Below are 20,541 nucleotides of genomic sequence, written 5' to 3' on the forward strand. Positions count from 1 at the left end.
GGCGAGCTTTTAAGAAAGACATCCGCAAGAGTGTTTTTTTTTTTTTTTTTTTTGTCACAGCCCATTCATTCATGTGAGTAACGCCCGGCGATCGCTATGTCTGAAATCCAGAGGGGAGGCTCAAGGTTAAGAACCCTCGGCGGCTCTCAGAGCTCTATGACCCCTTAAATAATGCTAACATGATGTTGGTTTTGCTCATTATCCCTCAGAGCTGCAAATCCCTCAGCTTTCCCACCGCGGCCGGGCCACTGACAGCCTGTTTTGTTGTTCCAGCAATTGACCTCATTAATAACCTGCTGCAAGTCAAAATGAGGAAGCGCTACAGCGTGGACAAGTCCCTCAGCCATCCCTGGCTACAGGTCAGCCCCTGCTTCCTCTCTGCATGGACAAAAAAGAGCTTTTAACAAATGCATGATCATCGCTTTTGTTGTTTGTCTTTGTCGGGTGAGAGAAGCTGTCATGTGACCAAAAAACGTGTTGTTGCTTTCTTGATTATTGACTTGGAACTTTTTTTTAGTAGTAGTGTACATTGCAATCACTGCAGTATACACTGTGACATTTGTGTACATTTTTAACGAGAATTTTAAAGAGCAGTTCTAATATTTTGAAAGATTAATCGCATGTTTCACAAAAAAAAAAAAGTTTAACGATTAGTGGACAATGAAATTTGTATTCGACAAATTTAAATAATCGACATTGTCGATTATATCGACTAATCGTTGCAGCCCTAGTCTAGAGACATGCTTGGCCAGTCCATCACCTTTACCCTCCTAAATATCTGCAGAAATTAGTGAGGGGTGTACACACTTTTTTTGGGATACACTGTATGTGTGTATGTGTTTAACATGAGGTTTTGAATGGGAATATCTGCATGGAAATATATTTTTAAGATTATAACGATGAGATTATTATCAGCCCATATTTATAAGCTCTGGTGGAATGCTTTTTTTTTTTTTTTTTTACAGGACTTCCAGATGTGGCTGGACCTGCGTAATCTGGAGTGTAAGATGCAGGAGCGATACATCACTCACGAAAGTGACGACATGCGCTGGGAGCATTTCGCCGAGCAGAACGGCCTGCAGTACCCCGCCCACCTCGTCAACCCTCACGCCGACGTCAGCGAGGAGGCGGAGTCTGACGAGGCCATCCTGTGCACGCTCAGCGATCGAGTCAGTGTGCTGTAAATTGCTGCCTGTCCCTTTAAGAAGCACAACACCAGGAAAGCCAACTATCTGCACGCTCCCAAAGCAGCACTTGAGTCAAAATATGAAGCCAGGACTACACATAATTGTACGTACACACAATTACACACAATTTACACTGCCATTATAAACAGCACTGCTTTACTGAACTTACTGAACACTCGGTGCCTAAAGAGCATAACCTAACTAAACATCGCCATTCACAACCATTTCAGTGCATCCCATTTCCTCAAACCCACGATTTTGTTCACACTGAACAAGACATACTGAACAAACAAAAAAAAGCACATTACACTCAGATACTACTTACTAACTAAGAGTTTTAATATATGTATATTCAGGGAACAAAAGAAGAGAAATTTTGTGTTGTATGTGTATTTTTACATTGACTCTAAATACATTGGCTCTACACAGTATACAGTGATACAGTAGCAGCAGCAGTATTATTATTGTTATTATTATTTTACTCGTAGGATTTTACGACAGATTTTGTGCAACATAAAAGACAAAAGCCAATTAAACTGAACCTGCGGTTCAAATTAGTCAGAGATCAGCACAGTGCTGTGGATGATCTGTGAACGATGCCTTAGAGTAGAGGGAGCAGTTATAACGGATGTGTAGAAAAGAAGAAGGTCCTTGCAGCTTTTGTGGCATTGTGTGATTCCAAGGTTCATATGAGGACATTTTTGTGTGTGTGTGTGTGTGTGTGTGTGTGTGTGTGTATGTTTGTATGTGTATGTCAGTGTGTGTGTGTGTGTGTGTGTGTGTGAGTGTGTGTTTTGGGGAGGTAGGGGGTTCTGTGCAAATCAACCAGCCTGAAAACTAACACTGCCTGCAGAGATGTTTTTTTTTTGCTTTCTGTTGCTTTCTTCAGAATCAGTTGGAATAAAATAATAAAATAAAATAAAAAAATCAAAGACAATCAGTTTCTGCTTATATCATGGCGAGCTGGTCATAGATTTCCAATGTGTTTCTTCTCTGTTATTTTCAAAAAAAGTTGTTTTTTCTAAACCTTTACGTTTAGTAACGCGCATTCGCTTTTTTTTCAACGCTGAGCTCACAGACGGCGCGAGTGTATTGTGTTTGGAAGGAATTTTCCTGCTGTATTTGAGAGTTTTATCCACATTTTGCGCCATACAATTTTGTGCAGCAGGCCTATCGACGGAACAGCGTCTGAAAAATATATAATCAGAACAGAGCTACAGCAGACTGTCTTCATCATTCAGTTCTATTTACTGCAGCCACATGGCCTCTCAGCAGCGGCTCACAAAAATGACATAAAAAGAGTGCAGACAAATAACAGAGCTGGAAGGTGGGAGCCAAAGTGGTAAAAAAAAAAGAAAAGAAAAGAAAAGAAAAGAAAAGAAATGAAAAATAGGAATGTGGAAACTGCAAAAAAAAACAAGCATACACTTATAAAAAAGCACAGCTCTGCAAATTTACCTGATTCAAATGTGAATAGACAAAAATATAGGTTATAGTAGCCTGCAACAGAATACATGATTCTGATTGGTTGACATAATGATATAATGGAGAACCCTACAAAGGGCTGGGATGGGATGTTAAACAAGGTAATTTGATTAATTGAATATTTTTGTTTTAATGCAATTTTCAAACTTTTTTACAAAAAAAAATCTCAGTAGACAGACACTCTCTTGTGTGGCAGTGATTTGCATATTTTGCATAGTGTTTAATATATAAAAGCTGCATGTAAAGTTGAAGGGGTCTGCTTACTATTTGTAAAAATAAAAATAAAAAATAAATGTAAACCAAAACAATAGCTTGTGCATCACTTTAAATTGTGCTGTCTATTTAAAAAAAATAATAATAATAAGTTGTGTAATAAAGAATGGCTCATATACAGCACTTCAGTTTCTGAATCCATTTCTCTGATTTTGCTATTTATAGGTTTATGTTTGAGTAAAATGAACATTTACTCCTGGTGCAAAAATTCAAGCAGTTCAGTTTGGTTTGATGGTTTGTGATTAATTATCTTCCTCTTGATATTTTTCAGAGGTTTTCAATTTGGGTAACATCAAATAAACACATCATTTTTAAGTGGTCTCTTATTTTTTTCCAGAGCTGTATATAAACGCATTTGCAGTGTTAATGTAATTCCTGTGAGAATAATGTGTGTGCGTGCATTCGACCTCCTGAAATTACCATACAAATACAAATACCATACCATACAAATACCGTCCATTCTCCTCCACGGCCCTCTAGTTCTCGCGCACTTGCTGCGCGCGGCTGATTGAAGCTCGCGCTGTGAGGCCGCGCTCGTTGTTTGTAGTGAAGGTGATGCTTGTTGAAGAAGGCAGGCAGTGAGAAAGTCTTATTAAACACAGCCTGTGTCTGTCGGCAGATGGCGCTCCACACTTATGAAGCTCAGTGTGAACAGACTCAGACTCTCAGTGTGACCAGCATAGCAGCAGAAACGTGTGGAGTTCACCCAATAAAGAAACATACAAAAACATACAATTATTTATTTATCATTATTGAGAGAAATAAATCAGACTACTTACATAGCTCAGATTCAGCACCTAAGATCATTAGTTGAAGATTATTATTATTTTTTATATGTATAAAGATATATATGCAACTAATTAAGAGATCACTTCCGTTTCTGAATGATTCAGTTTTTTTTTTTATCTTTGCTATTTATAGGTTTATGTTTGAGTAAAATGAACATTGTTTTTTTTTTTTTTTCAATAAACTAGGGACAACATTTCTCCCGAATTCCAAATAAATAAAAATATAGTCATTTAGAGCGTTTATTATTTTGTGCAGAAAAAATAGAGCGTTCAGACCTCAAATAATGCAAAGAAAACAAGTTCTAAAGTTCAAAGTTTTAAGAGATCAGACATTTTTAATCACAGTTTTCATGCATCTTGGCGTGTTCTCCTCCACCAGTCTTACACACTGCTTTTGGATAACTTTTGAAATACGCCACTCCCGGTGCAAATTTTGTTTATTTATTTATTTATTTTTGGCTTCGCATCAAAGAGATGGTCAAACAACAAGTTCTCTCTCAGAGAATCGTAAACTCTGAACAATTTCTGAATGAAAATGAAATGAAATGAAAATTCTCATTCAGAGAGAGAGAGAACTCGTTTCTAAAACTCCACAGACCTCATTTACCTCAGCACTCACCGACCGACTGTCACCTGCTTTATTTGAATGTACGTTAGCTAGCCTACTTTGTCCATCAACACACACACACACAGGCTACACACACACCTGTCAAAACAACACAAAGTTGAGCGCGCGGCGCTCGGGGACACATCATGACACTCGGCATCATGAAAGGGGAGAAATGGGGCCTCGAGCGAAGTCTTTTCTTCCCGGGTTCCTCATTTTACACCGTTTGAGCTGCAATCATTCAAGCTCCAGCAAAGCGGCCTGTCTGAATCATACCATCAGCCGCGACAAACCCGAGCAGATGACGAGCAGCAAATATTCAGCCTGAAAGAAACGGGGGGATCTTCTACAGATGGACTGTCTGTCGAGTAACCCACGCTATGAGTAGGAACCTTTTTTTTGTCTTCATTGAAATTCTCTGTTTGAAACTCCACCCCGTCGCACATAGAAACTCACACACACACACACACACACACACACACATGTATACACACTCAAACAGGAGGCATCTGGCTGTATACCCTACTGACATATATTGAGATATATTTAGGGTGTTTACTAACATTAAAAAAATAATAAAAAAAATAGTACATTAAAACACAATAAACAAAAATGTTGTACATTCGCATTTCTACAGAAGTTAATATTATACTCAACTCTATTATTTAGTATTAGCATCGGCAGATATCAGATATTTAAAAAATATATATCGGATATCGGCGTTGGCAGACAGTTTCCAAATCAGTGCATCGCTAGGTAACACTTAAACACTTGAACACCGCCCTGTCTAATAAGTCAGATAAGTGTTGTGAGGATGTGAGGATCTGTTGTTATGTTGTGAGTTGTAAGTTTCATAAATAAATAAATAAATCAGTAAACAAACAAATAAACAAACCAATAAATAAATAATTAAATAAAAAATACTGCTATGAAACATTTTAATAATAAAAATTACAACAACAATGCGTTTTCGAATCTTTTTTTATTGTTGTTTAAGTATGTATTAATCATTACAATATTATTTGTTTCCAAAGTGCAAGGAAGACACAATGCAAACAAAGCGGCGATTGTCGAATGTTCGTTTTGACATAAAAAAAATAAATTTTAATACAGATAAAAAAAACACTACCGCAGTGTTATATGTTGCGGCAAATATTTTTTTATTATTATTTATTATTTAATCTGGATAATGGTTGTAGCCTAAATAATAATAAATGTCTACAGTAATGTTATAATTATTTTTGAATAAGCAGGATTAAAACAAAAAAAAAAACGCAAATTCTCAGCTTTAAAAATATATAATCTAAAATTAAATTTGGATTTATATTTCTGGTGTTCACAGGCGAAACCGGGAGGAGCGGAGCGCCGCGCTCCGCAGCAGGTGGGGGGGCGCGCGGGGGGCGGCTGCATGTTCGCTATTAGACTTAGTGTACGTTATTTCTGTTTCAGATAAATCTGAACCGATTCAGCCCCCAAAACAAATCCATACAAACACACAAACAGCTTAAAGCCGTGTTAAGCAGCGAGCCGCCCCTCCACAGCAGCGCGGGTGTGAACGGGTTTAGTGGGACAATAAATAAATAAATAAAAAAATACAGACAGAGATATAGATATACTCTCACTGACTCATTTAAAACAATATTAAAACAGGATTCAGAGAAATTTGAATTATGAAATAAAAAAGCAGGTTATTTTATATTTACGCTCTTGTGTGTTTATGTACGTAATTGTTGTTTTTATTTATTTGTTTGTTTGTTTATATCTATTTTTTTTTTCAGAATGTTTTAACGATGTTCTGTCTAACTCCTATTGTTGTGCGTATATATAGTTCATGTGATTTTTTTTGTTATATGTGTGTGTTACCGATTTATCTATTGACTGTTTTTCGCATTTAACTGCTCTTGATACCATAAACCATTCAATAATCCTTCTTTACTCAGGCCTCCCGAGCTGGTATTTCAACAATGAATTTGATGTTAATTTTGAATCAACGTTGGATTTGGTGTTGATATGGTTAAACCTATGGTTAAAAGTGTGTTAACAATGAACTTAAATCACTGTAGTAAAGCTGAGTATATAAAGAAAGTTACACACCACTACCACTACAAAAACACAACATAAAACAAATAGAACATGAACATAACCTCAGGTATGGTGAAGAATTGGTGTTAAATTAAAAAGCTTTCAAAATGGAAGTAAAACCACTTTTTTATCTCTCGATCCAACCGTTGTTTGAAATTTTATGCTGGTAAAATGTAAAATATTCCTTCAAAAGGCATTGAGGACACTATGTTGATTCAACGTTAAAATTTCAACTTTTGCACTACCATTTAATAATAAATATTGTTTCAGCGATGATGATGCCAGCTGTGTCTTTATGTATTTTTGTGTTTATATGTGTGTGTATGTAGGCTTAGCCCATACATATACATATATATACTTCTTCCCCCCCTCTTGCTCATGCTGGAACATAACTGCTGTGTGTTATTCAGGGTATTCAGGGACTCGGCTCTGGGTGAAGTCTGTGTAAATGAGGATTGGCACCTCTGTCCGACAGCAGCCGCTCTGGTGATGAAGAAACAGGTTGGGCTCTGAAAGCTGTTCACTCTCTTACCTGCTGACTGACCGTCTGCGCGAGCGTTTCACCAACAAACAAACAAACACACCTGCTTCACTTTCACACAGTCGGAGTGATTTCAGCCTGTCTGGCATCAAAATAACAAATATCCTTTTGCTTTTTGCGTTAAAACGCCGCCCTGAACTGAGATTTTGCCATATTTTAACGTGTCACATTTGCGTGAAGTATAGTTCAATCAGTAAAACCTTTTTTTGTTACTTTTAGCGTCGAAAACATACGATTTTTTGTCTTTCTTGATTTGTTTTTTTTATTTGTTATATTAATAATATGGTTGTCAACATTAAAACAGCCTGTTTTCACAAACTGTGTGAAAGTTGAACTCTCTGTTTTTGGCTCGAGCCGTGAGGACTACAGTTTCTCTAACGTGCAGAAGAAACAGCTTGGCGTTAAGATGAGCTTTTTTTTGTAATCTACCTGTATTCAGACAAGCCCCGCCCCCCAGCGGCAGACACCCTACCTGAGCGCTCATAAACTACTACAATGAACTACCAGCTAATCCCAGCGCTGGAGGCGTGGCACCGCCGTCCAATCCCAGCGCAGGAGATGTGTTCCTTTCAACCAATCGCAGCGCAGGAGATGTGTTCCTTTCAACCAATCGCAGCGCAGGAGGCGGTCCTTTGCCGAAAACGGGTGTAAACTGCGCTGAAAGGCTGGCAGGTCTGTGTGTTAAGACGGAGCACCTGCAGCGTGCAGCCGAACATCCACTGACACACACTCAAAACAACCAGCGGCAGTGTGTTCAGATCACTGTTAAAGCGTGACGAAAACAGCAGCTTTATCAAAACTTTATCAAAACAGACCACCAGCTAATAACTCAATTACAGAGGATCTATCTATCTATCCATCTATCTATCTATCTATCTATCTATCTATCTATCTATCTATCTATCTATCTATCTATCTATCTATCTATCTAATCTACACACTAAGAAAAATACGTACAGATTTAGAAGAGTATAAAGCTTGTTACTGGGGCTGTGCCTTATATATGTAATATACACCTTATATAATCTTTTTTGTACTCATGTTTTTGTACCAATAAAGATTATAAACATTATCATCAACTGAATATGTGTCAAGAACTTGATGATCTAGGGTTATGATGATCTAAACATTTACATGTATTCATAAATATATACAATCCATGGTGGTTCTATAGTGCGGGCCCACAGGGGCAATGGCCCCATCTGAAATCTGATTGGCCCCCTGAAGTGCCTCGTCCTGTCACTCACTTTGTCAAAATGCATGTAAATTGGAGATTAAAGATTTTTTTCTGAGTAAGGGGCCACACTAATTCATAAAGGTCACACCATTTTCAAACACTTGAATGTAATAATAATAATAATTAAAAAAAACATACACATTAAAATATATGTTAATAAGTTAATTTGATCCACAAAAGTTTTACACACAATAATATGTAAAACCTGCAATCAAAATCGATTGTCAATTGATTGACAAGAGATTCCAGAAGCAAAGGCTTAAGCAGCAAAATCCATAAAATACAAAAAAAAAAAATACATACGCAAGTAATTTTTAAATGACTGCAAAGAATAACAAAGTAACCAAGTATATTTGGAAATATGTATTTTATATATTGTTTCTGTTTTGAATTTGCAAAATGCACTTTTGCCTTTTGATTCTTAGCATTTTGATTGCATATTTTATTTTTGTGTAAAACGTTTGGCACAAAGTTAACTTCATATATTTTAATGTGTAAGCTTTTTAACTTCAAGTGTTTGATTATGGTGTGACTGGTAAAATAATACATGGCCCCTTAATGAATACTGTGGCCCCATGACGGCTCCTTACTCAGAAAAAATTTCAAAAAAATGTCAAAACTCCAGTACAACCAACATCCACACTTTGATTATGCACTTTTTAGATACAAACAAGACCATATGTTTTAGATTTATATATTTTTAACATTTATAGATTCATGGCATTCATGGCCTATCCAGGGCTACTTAGCCTATATATATATATATATATATATATATATATATATATATATATATATATATATATATATATATATATATATATATTAAATAATTAAATGCTAGACATAAACACTGCCATGAAGGTCTAAAAAAATATTCTCTAATGTATACTGTCATTAAGCAAACTGTATTTAAAAAAAAAAAAAAAACTTACACAGAGGAACTTTAGTGGAGGGGGTCACTGGGTCAAAGTGATCAAAGCAGGTAAGGTCATTTGGATCCTCTGCCTTTTCGAATGGTGGTGATGATTACTAAAAAGAAGAATTGAAGCAATAAATGTGATTTTAGCTGTACTATCTACTTAGGATACCTTATAGCTGATTATAACTGAGTATAATACCTACATTTTTTGGTTGTGAGGGCTGCTGAACATGCTCAGAGGTTGGGCTGAATGAGCACTACCCCACTACCCCTGTACGTCTGTTTATGGTGATCCTGTGAAACAAGGGGGAGGGGTTATTAGGTGGTATTAGAAGTCTTTTTCTGTGCTTGAACTCTACACATTCCTTCACACCCTCAGCCCAGCCCTCCAAATCTCCACTGCTGAATCGCTCCACCAAGCAGCAGTGAGCGAGCTCCTCACGTATACACACATATACTAACTTTTTGATTAGCAGCTCAAAGATAACAACTTAAACTTAAGAAAACATGTTGTTTTTCCCCTCCTCGATTAGCCTACGGAGGAAGCTGCTCAAGTTCATAAATTGGTCTAGCTAAATATTATGATAACCTTTTCCATCCTAATTTGTGGTGCAGCCCCACACATATGCTAGGATCAACATCAATTACCATGCAACATTTCAAGTGCACGGTTCACAAAATGTCAGGGAGTTAGCTGAAGTGAACGTGGGGTCCTTGCTTTGGGAAGGTTTTCGGGGTGGGATGTTGGGTGTGGGGTGTGGTTCTCAACAGCAAACAAAAAGGGCAAGTTTTTTTTAGTTAACCCACAGGTGACATTCTGCTAAGACCACATATTATTACTGTTTTCAGTGCCTTGTAGCAGCAGCTTACTGAACAGGCCGAAATCCTCCAGGGTTCCTCGTGCCCAAATTTGAGCTGGCCACTGCTTCTGTTCCAAAATCTGTTTACCCTCCTGTGCTTTTGTTGGTTATTGCAGGCGGAGCTGTTTGGGCAACAGCGCGACTAAAGCCCACAGACTTGACTTACAGCACTGACGACTCAACTTAGCTGCATGGAGCTACTTGTCTGGCTTAATGGATGAGAAGAATCCAAAAATGCTCCTTTTGCTCCATTATTTGTCCTTAATTAGGTCATTCTGGGTCACAAGTTGTTGCCGCTTGAACCGCTGAGAAGCCCCTCTGTGAATGTTGGCATTGGTCTGGCCTTGCACGCAAAAGGGGGCTTCAAGCAAAAGTGGAAGGTTGCTTGGGTCCACTTCCACCCAGTGACCTCCACTCCTCCTTACTTCCCCCATATGGACCCCTCCCCCAACCTAAAAAAGTGGATGGCAGACAGGATATAGGATAGCAGATAGAATATGCTCTGCTGGGAGGAGTGAAAATAAATGTATGTGTGTGTGTGTGTGTGTGTGTGTGTGTGTGTGTGTGTGTGTGTGTGTGTGTGGATTCCCCGCATGTTTTCCTGTTATGTGCTGGAGATTAGTGGGATTACAAGCTTGGCATAGGGTGGCAGTGCGGAGATTAGGAGCCTTCCTCCACACAGCAGGGCAATTTTAGTGGAGCTTCAACGAGCACGGCACACACTAAGCCCAGTTGGCACACTCTTGAAGCGACAGAACAATATTTCAGTTACGCAATTAGAAACTAACTGGGCTGCCACTCCCGTGCACGTTGCTGCTGGATGCTGAACTGCTGGGTGAAACTCTAAGCTTCTCAGTTCAGCAGTTTAGTTTGTAGCACGCTACGTGAATCTAGGTCAGCCACTGGTGTCACTGTAACATCTCATAGGTCTCATCTTTAAGGTGTAGCTGATGCAGCACTTCTGTACATACTTTAACCCCTTAACAAGCTTTGTGTGATACAAAACCCTTTTTTCACTGCAGTAAAATAAGTTACTTACATTCTGGAGACTTTGAGCACTTTGGGTTTTAAAAAATGGCATTAAAACTAGACAACGATAATGAAACAAAAGATTTGGAAGACATTAACTACTAAATTGATTAGTAAAATATTGTAGCAAAATATTGACTTTAAAATTAAGTTTAGAAATTTGCAGGTGCATATTTACATACATATTTTCTATTGGAATTACGCTTAGTGTTTTTTTAGGTTACAGGCCTGGAACATCAGGTAGAAATTTAAGAAAAATATTGGCCTGTTAAGGGATTAAAGGAGCCAAAATGAGCCAGAAGAGTGGCTGCATGTATTGTAAACATATATGTCTTCTAACCAGATACAGTGGTGTCACAATAGTCCTAATTTTTACATTGTGGTCCTGAATGTGAGCTGAGTGTTGGAAAAACTACAATTGCTTGGATTTTTCTTTGTCAAATATGATTAAATTATTAGGTAAAAATGATTACATAGTAAACATATTAGGTGCTACATTGTTACTGATTCCTGGTCAACTTTCAAGTCTGCAGCACATTCAAATTAGGGCTAATAGTAAAAAAAAAGAAAAAGAAAAAAGTAATAATCTGATTTTAAACAAGTGATGTCAACATCTGTCTGTCGGTAAAAAATGAAGAGAATTATAATATGGTTAACAAAGAAGGAACCTATACTTGCAAGCAGTTACAGTAAACTTAATTTCATAAGCTTAGAAGCCCTCATTGGAAGCATTGAACACATTAAAAGGATCACCTTATTTTAAGGTTATTCTATGAAGCAAGTGCCACATGTAGATCCTCCTCTTATCTTAATGTGTGCAGTCTTTATGTAATGACAGACATATATTCAGTTTCACCCCTCATTTCCTGCTGTCATGTCAATTCAGGGTTTAAAACTAGTAAAACACGTAAAAAGAGTGTCCTGAGTTCTGGAGGAAGTGTTTCATTGCTATCTTCTTCTCAGTACAATTTTCTCAGTGCCCTATTGTTTTGTCACTCACTGTCCACGGCTAAAATAACGTACCTGACAGCAATCCAACCACTCAGACAAAGGAGAGAAAAATATGTTCCACAAAAAGATACAAAAAGCTCCCACAGCGCTGGTGAAATTTACCTACCTAAACCCAGCTTCAACCTGAGGCATTTTAATTTGCCAGTGTGGATGCATCCATTTAGAAACTGTATCCCTAAGCAACTTTATGTTCATGAAATGATCATATTGTGCCTTAGAGGCTTCAACAGTTTTAGGGCTGTTTGCAATCAGGCTTTGTATTACAGCACACGGCATGTGTATATATAGGTATTGACAAAATATTTTGATATTCATATGGTTTAAATCCTGGGGTGAAATTCTGAGACTGATATTCTTCTCAGAGCTAGGATCAGGACCAGTGCTAGGTTTATGAGTAAGGATAAATTGTTTATTAAGGCTTAGGGTGCGGAACCCCTTTTTTCACTGTGGTTAAGGTAAATTGGATAATGCAAATCAATGAGGGAATGTGAGAGAGAAATTACTGCATTTGATTGATTGATTCAAGCCAAGTAGTTTTATTGTCAATACTGCACATGTAAATGACATACACAGGATTAAAATAGTGTTACTCTCCTATCCAAAGTTACAGCAAAAAACATAAAACGATAGTTGACTTAAATACACCTGAATAAAGTAATAACTAATATAAGAATATAATTTGACTTTAAGGTCAAGCACTTCTACATAATGAATTTCCAATTAGATCAATTATCACCAAATGTGAGTCAACTCTGATATATATGTATATTTTACCTATGTAAATTAATTTACACATTTAACGTAAGTGTAGGTGCCAGCATCTTGATCATAATCTGAAGGTCAAATACAGCTGTTTATTACATTTAATATGAATATGTACGTAAATGTTACTACCCAAGTGATGTGTTGTTGGGTAAGTATAGTGAAAATTTCTGTCTGGTTAAATATATTTTATTTTATTCATCATTAAAGTCACCTCACCCTACTAGCTGGCAGCAGTAGTTAGCTATATTCACACATTCCTAATATAGAGGATAATGGACAAAGAGGAGCTACAGAAATGCCACGAATTTAAGGTAAGTAATATGATTATAAAGGTCTGATATATATATATATATATATATATATATATATATATATATATATATATATATATATATATATATATATATATACAAAGTTTAGATTTATTTAAATGCTTGTTTACTGGTGTACATGCTAACAAGTTATTTAGTTATTTACCTAGCTGAAGCTAGCTAGCTGATTAGCATTCTAATTCAAGCTAATGTTAGTAGCCCTAGCTACCTAACATAAACAATTTAGCTAAGCTAACCTATTAGCTAAGTTACTTAAGCTAGCTAGTTATCTAGCTAAGCTAGGCTAACCTAGTTTGCTGAAATTAAAACATTTCTAGGAGAAATAAAAGCTATTTCCACATTTTTAATTAAACAAATTCACACAGTAACACTATTATACGTTATTTTCAAGGTTTTTAGCAGAAATATGAAGCTAGCTTACCTTCTAATTCTCAAGCTTCTGTTTTACATGTTTCTGTCCACCTTAAATAGCACAGCATTTCCCTTGTGTTTAAGGTGGAACTTCAATAAGTAAGTTATTTAAGCACCAAAGATACATAGGCACATATATATATATATATATATATATATATATATATATATATATATATATATATATATATATATATATATATATATGCTTCCAATGCAATGGAGATTAAAAATATACAGCTATGAAAAGAAATAAGAGACCACTTAAATGATGAGTTTCTTTGATTTTTACCAAATTGAAATCCTCTGGAATATAATCAAGAGAAAGAAGGAAGATCACAAGCCATCAAACCAGGCTGAATTGCTTAAAATTCTGCACCAGGAGTAAAGGCATAAAGTTATCCAAAAGCAGTGTATAAGACTGGTGGAGGAGAACATGATGCCAAGATGCATGAAAACCGTGATTAAAAACCAGGGTTATTCCACCAGATATTGATTTCTAACCTCTATGAATATAAACTTGTTTTCTTTGCATTATTTTTTTGTTTTTTTGTTTTGTTTTTGTTTTAGCCATTTCTCATTTTCTGGAAATAAATTATCTAAATGACAATATATTTATTTGGAATCTGAAGTGGCCTCTTTTTTTTCAGAGCTGTATGGATTTAATATTTTAATATTCATTGGATGTATTTGCTATATAGATTTTATAGTGGAATATTGTCTTATTTTCTGTGCATTACAGACAGCCAACAACGTTCTTACATTTTTTTTTCCATTCAGATCTGAAAGGGTTAATCTTTAATTCATACATTTATTATTGTGATACTTTGTGCGGTCTAGAAGCTGCAAGACTGACCCCCATGTGTCCTAATGAGGTACATGTGGGAGATAAATAAAATACATTTCAAATAAAGGTTATGGAGCCTGTATACAGACCACCCCCTTACACACACACACACATACACACACACACTCACAGTGATCACTAGTATCACTTCACAACACATTATTATAGAATCGTTTTATTCATCTATTAATGTATTTTTTTTGGCTCCATGATCAGTAACAGTGCGTCCAGTGAGGCTTAACCCCCGTGTGTCCTAATAAGGTAGATGCTTGTGATCTGATTGGCTGTATTAGAGCTCGTGCAGGTGTCTGCATGTTTTAATAGGGCGATATAAGGAGTGACGGCACGCGCGCGGCCTCTAGCTCCAGTTCACGCGGTGTCGGGCTCGAGCGCGGCACTCACTGCCGTCACCATGGCGACCGTAATGATTCCCAGGGCGGGAAGGAAGAGAATTAGGGCCAGGCTTTAATAATACTAATAATAATAATAATAATGGCGTTTTATGATAAACCAATGTCCTCAGACTTCTTACTCTCCTCAGACAGGAGCGTCATTTCAGCGGAAGAGATAAGAAATGAGCTAACTGCCCATTAGCGAGTCGCGCGCCCAGAGGAGCTGCAGTCGGTAGGAACAGGATATAATGAAGTCCAGTGATTGTTTCTTTTTTCATTTCCATTTTTCTGCTTCTTTAACCCACTGTTTTTCTGCTAGCAGCCATTAGCCTAAAGCAGGGGTGTTCAGACTCCGGCCTTGAGGCCAGATTTGAATTGGCCCTCAGCATGTTTATACATCTCTGGAAAAAATTAAGAGACCACTTGAGTTTCTGAATCAGTTGAATCAGTTTCTTACTATTTATAGGTATATATCTGAGTAAATGAGCATTGTTGTTTTATTCTATAAACTTTGGACAATATTTGTCCCAAATTCTAAATAGAAATATTGTCATCTAGAGCATTAACTTGCAGAAAATAAGAAAAAGCTAAAATAACAACTCTGCAAATAAACATATTTAGTCTTTAGTTTGTAATTGTTTTGCTTAGATGATCAGCTTTGCACATCTTGGCTGGATTTTCTTAGTCAGCATTATCAACTAGAGTCACCTGAAATTCAGGCTTTCAGTTAACAGCTGTGCTGAACTCATCAAAAGTTAATTACTTGAATTTCTTGCCTCTTAATGTGTTGGAGAGCATCAGTTGTAAAGTAGTGAAGAGGAGTTATACAGTGAATTTGAGGAATGTTCTAATCCATGTTATGGCAAGATCTACTCAACTAAGTAAAGAAAAAACACTTTAAGAAGTCAAGGTCAATCCGAAAAACTTTGAAAGTATCCTCAAGTGCAGTCGCAAAGACCCTAATTAACGTTATGATGAAACTGGCACTCATCAGGATTGCCCCAAGAAAGGAAAATTAAAGAGTTTCCTCTGTTGCACAGGATAAGTTCATCAGAGTTACCAGCCTTAGAAACAGAAGTTAACAGCTCCCCAGATGCGAGCATCTAAATTTTTCTTCACAAAGTATTTTGGTTTGTTTAACACTTTTAAGTTACTACATGAATCCTTGTGTGTCCCTTTATACGATATCTAGATAACCTCGTTATTAATCTACAATGTACGAAAAAAATATATATTAAATGAGAAGGTGTGTCCAAACTTTTGACTGGTACTACTGTATATATATATTAAGTTTGTTATGTGGTTAGAAGATACTTGCTTTGACCATGATCCAGAGTCATAGATCCCATAATGAATAAAGATATAAGTAAAATCTAAATACAGAAAATCTATCAACGTATCTACAGAAATACTGATAGAAGATTCTTAACATGTAAAATGCGGTATTATGCTTTTATTATGTTCAGTCTATATATTCTGCTGTAGCAGTGCTGTGGCAATTTCATAGCCACAGTAGTTTTTAAGAATTTAGGCATTTTAAAATTTCCTTCAGCTATTTTCATACAAATATTAAGCTAATTACACAATGTAATTACATGTCCAAGAAGTTCCTGTCCACCCTGTCATCTTGGGATAAAAGCCCCTTTCAGAAAGTGACCTTTGACATCATTATTTTCAAAGGACTGAAGGCGCTCTCTCTGCGTGTTTAGGAATTAACAATATAAATTTAATTTAGTGTTTCTCATGTGTTTTTTTTTTTTAATGGGACCTGTTTTTACTGGAGCTCATACTGGTTTCTATATTAATAACCAAAACATGTTGCCTATAAAAGATCTCCTTATCCTAAAAAAACTGCTAGAATTAAAAATATTAAATATATTTTCATAGTCTGAATGACCTTATTAGAATATATTTTTGTTATTCAACAGTAGGTGGGCAAATATAGGATATTTGAATAGCCTAAATTGACCCTTGAAAGTCATGTATTTATATTCCTTGAGCTCTGCTACCTTTATTGCATCCTAAAGATTACTATTCAATGCTGCAAACTGGTTCCTAAATGTTCCTAAGTTAACTCAGCCTAAATCACATGATCAGATTTTTGACAGTTTTAAAAACACTATTTTAACTTTTGGAACACTTTTAAAAAAGTAACTCTAAGCTGAATTCGATCAAATTTGGAAATTAATATTATTATATGTTATATTATATACTTTAGAAATAAAGTGCACATGTGCAGTAACACAAGTTCCCAGAAGTAATAAATATGATTATTCTAATTTTTTAATTCCAAAGCTTTAGAGCTTAAGGTGGGTGGTTCACGATACTCTGACACTTGTGACAAGGTGTGGGAATGACTCCCCCCCCCCCCCCCTCCACTCCCCTCCTTACCCATCACGATAGCATGCAGATGTTCTCCACTGATGTCCTGCTTGACGGACAGTGTTTCTATTTCTGAAAAAGAGAGCTCCCACACTGTCATTTCTCCCTGATGCCTCTTTGTACATGTTTTGATAGCTTTTTATGCGATACGCTGCTCCTCTGCCAGAGGGAGTGAGTGGCTGTACATACTTTGATATTACCAAAGGTCAAGGCTGGGTGGGTGGGTGGGGGTGAGGAGGGCAAGCGGAAAAAATCGGTCATGTAGCGAGCGAGGAAAGGTTAATTGAAAGGGAGGACTTATTTTTGGTTTGGAAATATCACCGCCGTACATAGACAGCAACTTTAATTGTCCTCGCCGCTTGGCTCAGGCTCACAGGGTTGTCACACAGATCTAGGATGCTCTAATCTCACGGGAGTCCAGCCTGTGACCAGGTGTCCCTTCAAAAAGAGCGCTTGATACCTTCACGCACTTTCTTTTCCTCGCTGAATTTGTGGCAACCTGAGCAACACTCCCCCTTAATGCAGGTGTCAAGCGCTCGCCAGGAGGGGGAGGAGTAAGAGGGGAGCAAAGTTTATCTTCCCCCTCAATGGCTGTGAAAGCAGCTGAAGATGAAAGGTGCTATTTGGTTAGGTGAACAAACCGTGGCCTGAATAGAGCACTCTGCTCTGCTCTGTCCCACCCTAATGGGGCATCTGGGCTCTCTCTCTCATCCCTCGCACATGCATACAGTAAGTAGGAGCTGAAAGAGCCAAATCAGCTAGCTTTCTACTAAAATAAGACGCTCGGGTTCGAGTAACAACCCTGGGAAAGACATCAAACGCAAGAGAGAGAGAATAGTACAGATCGCATATGCACTTTGTTTAAAACAAACCCTACTTTTTGAGTATATCTAACTTTAACTATAACTTTGACAATCTCTTTGTAAAGGCCTTGAGAATCTTGTATTATATGTGGAAAATAGAAACAGTTGTAAACAGTTTGAATGAGGTTGTTTTGCGTTGTTTTTATTCTCCACAAATGACCTATATACAAGGCTGCTTTTAGTAGTTTTATGCAACTCAAAGCATACAGCTCTGGAAAAAACTAGACCACGTCAGTTTCTCCCAAATATGGCATTTATTTGCAGAAAATGAGAAATTGCTGAAATACCAAAAAAAAAGATACAGAGCTTTCAGACCTCAAATAATGCAAAGAAAACATATAAGCATATTCATAAAGTTTTAAAAGTACAGAAATCAATATTTAGCAGAATAACCCTGGTGGTTTTTAATCACAGTTTTCATGCATCTTGGCATCATGTTCTCCTCCACCAGTCTTACGCACTGCTTTTGGATCTTTATGCTGCTTTACTCCTGGTGCAAAAATTCAAGCAGTTCAGCTTGGTTTGATGTAATGTTTGTGATCATCCGTCTTCCTCTTGATTATATTCCAGAAGTTTTCAATTTGGTAAAATAAAAAAGAAACTCATAATTTTTAATTGGTCTCTTAAGTGGTCTATTTTTTTCAGAGCTCTATGTACTTATAACCTACTTATATAAGTTACTGATTATTATGTATCTAAAAACATACAATTTAAACTACAGTCTACATTCTCTGTGTTATCCATGTAAGTGTGAGATACAAGCTACACAGTAGAAGACAAGTATCACAGTAAAGATAAGTTCTAAGAGAGAAAAAAAATTAAAAACTAAACTAAGGGAAACTAAACTTGTTCCAACTATTAAATGGGGTTAATTAAGTGTGTCGTCCACACTCAACAGTACAGTACATTTTTTGTGAGTTAAACTAATCTGTACTGTAATTCCAACCAAGTTTAAGATACACAACTCAAGAAAGACACAGTAAACTATATAATTAATGTCATGTTTTTACCCATATAACTATAACACTTGTAGCTTCCAGCGTATTTTCTTATTTTTGACATTTATAAAATGTGTGTTATGTTGGTATTTACCACAATGATGTTTATCCATCAATAATATGTTTAGTTCTTTTATTATCTTAATAACCAAACCTTGTTAAAAGGCAGATTCATTAGTAGTGTCAGTCAATTAAAAATGTATTAAATTAATCCCACTTTTTTCCTTAAGACTAAGCTTTTTATAATGGGTATTTAAATGTGAATAAAATCAGTGTTAGAAACATTTAGATTTGTATTAGTGTATTAATAACAGCAATTTTCTGTGAATAAATCATGGATAAAATCATGATTAGATTTTTAGAGTCAACTTTTTAAAAAGATAAAATATTATAAACCTATAAATAATCAAGAAAACACTTATACCAAGACCTAATAAATAACCAGCAAAGGTGTTTAAATACAATGCTGGTATTTACATGTATTTTTGGGAGGGGGAAAGAAATAATGGTGTAAGTATGGTTTACACCTGGCAGACTAGATCCTTTTTATACTGTGTTATAATATTATAGGATAGTTTTAATGTGTTATAAAATATCGGGGTAGTTTAGATGCTTTTTAAATTAGAATATTTTAATGTGCTGAGTTTAACTGAGAGTTTTAATGGAGAAAATAAACACGAGTCTAGCTCCATATTCCACACTCAACAGCTTGAAAAGAGGAAACATGCATCAGCGTGCATTAAAAAAGAGGAAACGTGCATCAAAAAACACCACGTTGTGATATTGTGATATTCTTGAAAGCAGTGTATTTTTTATTGGTTTGGTTTTATATTAAATTTGAGATCTCGGTCTTAATTAAGTAAAGTCATATCAGGAGGCTTTTTTTTTTTGTCATTACATCTGATTTATACTATAATATTTATAATGGCAGCACGGTGGCTTAGTGGTTAGCACGTTCGCCTCCCAGCACTGGGGTCTTGGGTTCAAGTCCCTGCATTGGTTTCCTCTGGGTACTCTCCCACAGTCCAAAAAAAAAATGCATCGTTGAAATTGCCCAGAAAATTGTATACCCTAAAATTTCCCAGGTGTATGAATGTGTGTGTGACGGTATACCCAGATATGGATTGGCAGTTCCTCAGTGCTCAATGCAGCACTCCAGGTGGACGGTTGTTTCCGGTTGAGAGTATGCTGTGCGTGATTGGCTTCCGCTTCACACCATTGTTTGTTTGTTTGTGTGTGGAATGTAATTGTAAGTATAGCGCTATATATTTGTAATTGTAAGTAAGTAATTAAAGTAAATTTATTTTGTTGCAGTAGTATCTTTTTAAATTATTATTATTATTATTTTTTTTTACGTTTTCTTATATTGCCAAGAATACTGTTATCGCAAAAATACCCTGAAATATTTTGATATTATTTTAGGGCTATATCGCCCACCCCTATTCATAACTGTCAAATGGATAACATGGATAAAATGGAAAAAGCATCATTGTTCTTAGGTTGTGATAGACTGCTGTATTTTAAGCATT

General features: G+C 36.3%; 1 protein-coding gene and 1 long non-coding RNA gene across 6 annotated transcripts in view; both read left to right on the forward strand.

Moving 5' to 3' along the window:
* The window catches only part of prkd1 (protein kinase D1), a 71,489-nt gene extending 69,365 nt beyond the window's left edge, over positions 1–2,124 (forward strand). For all 4 annotated transcript variants that reach the window (XM_049463660.1, XM_049463659.1, XM_022672608.2 and 1 more), the window contains 2 exons: positions 274–359; positions 966–2,124. In XM_049463660.1, coding sequence (XP_049319617.1) covers positions 274–359; positions 966–1,184 — 305 coding nt within the window. In that variant the 3' untranslated portion in view covers positions 1,185–2,124. The remainder of the gene's footprint in view (positions 1–273; positions 360–965) is intronic.
* A 12,651-nt stretch (positions 2,125–14,775) lies between these two features.
* LOC111193169 (uncharacterized) overlaps positions 14,776–20,541 on the forward strand; it is a 42,515-nt gene continuing 36,749 nt past the window's right edge. Inside the window, exon 1 of one of the 2 annotated variants that reach the window (XR_002650300.2) lies at positions 14,776–15,001. This is a non-coding gene — a long non-coding RNA (uncharacterized LOC111193169). The remainder of the gene's footprint in view (positions 15,002–20,541) is intronic. The other variant, XR_002650298.2, reaches the window with a different exon arrangement.

Source organism: Astyanax mexicanus, chromosome 14 (genome assembly GCF_023375975.1).
Source record: "Astyanax mexicanus isolate ESR-SI-001 chromosome 14, AstMex3_surface, whole genome shotgun sequence".
Taxonomy (NCBI): domain Eukaryota; kingdom Metazoa; phylum Chordata; class Actinopteri; order Characiformes; family Acestrorhamphidae; genus Astyanax; species Astyanax mexicanus.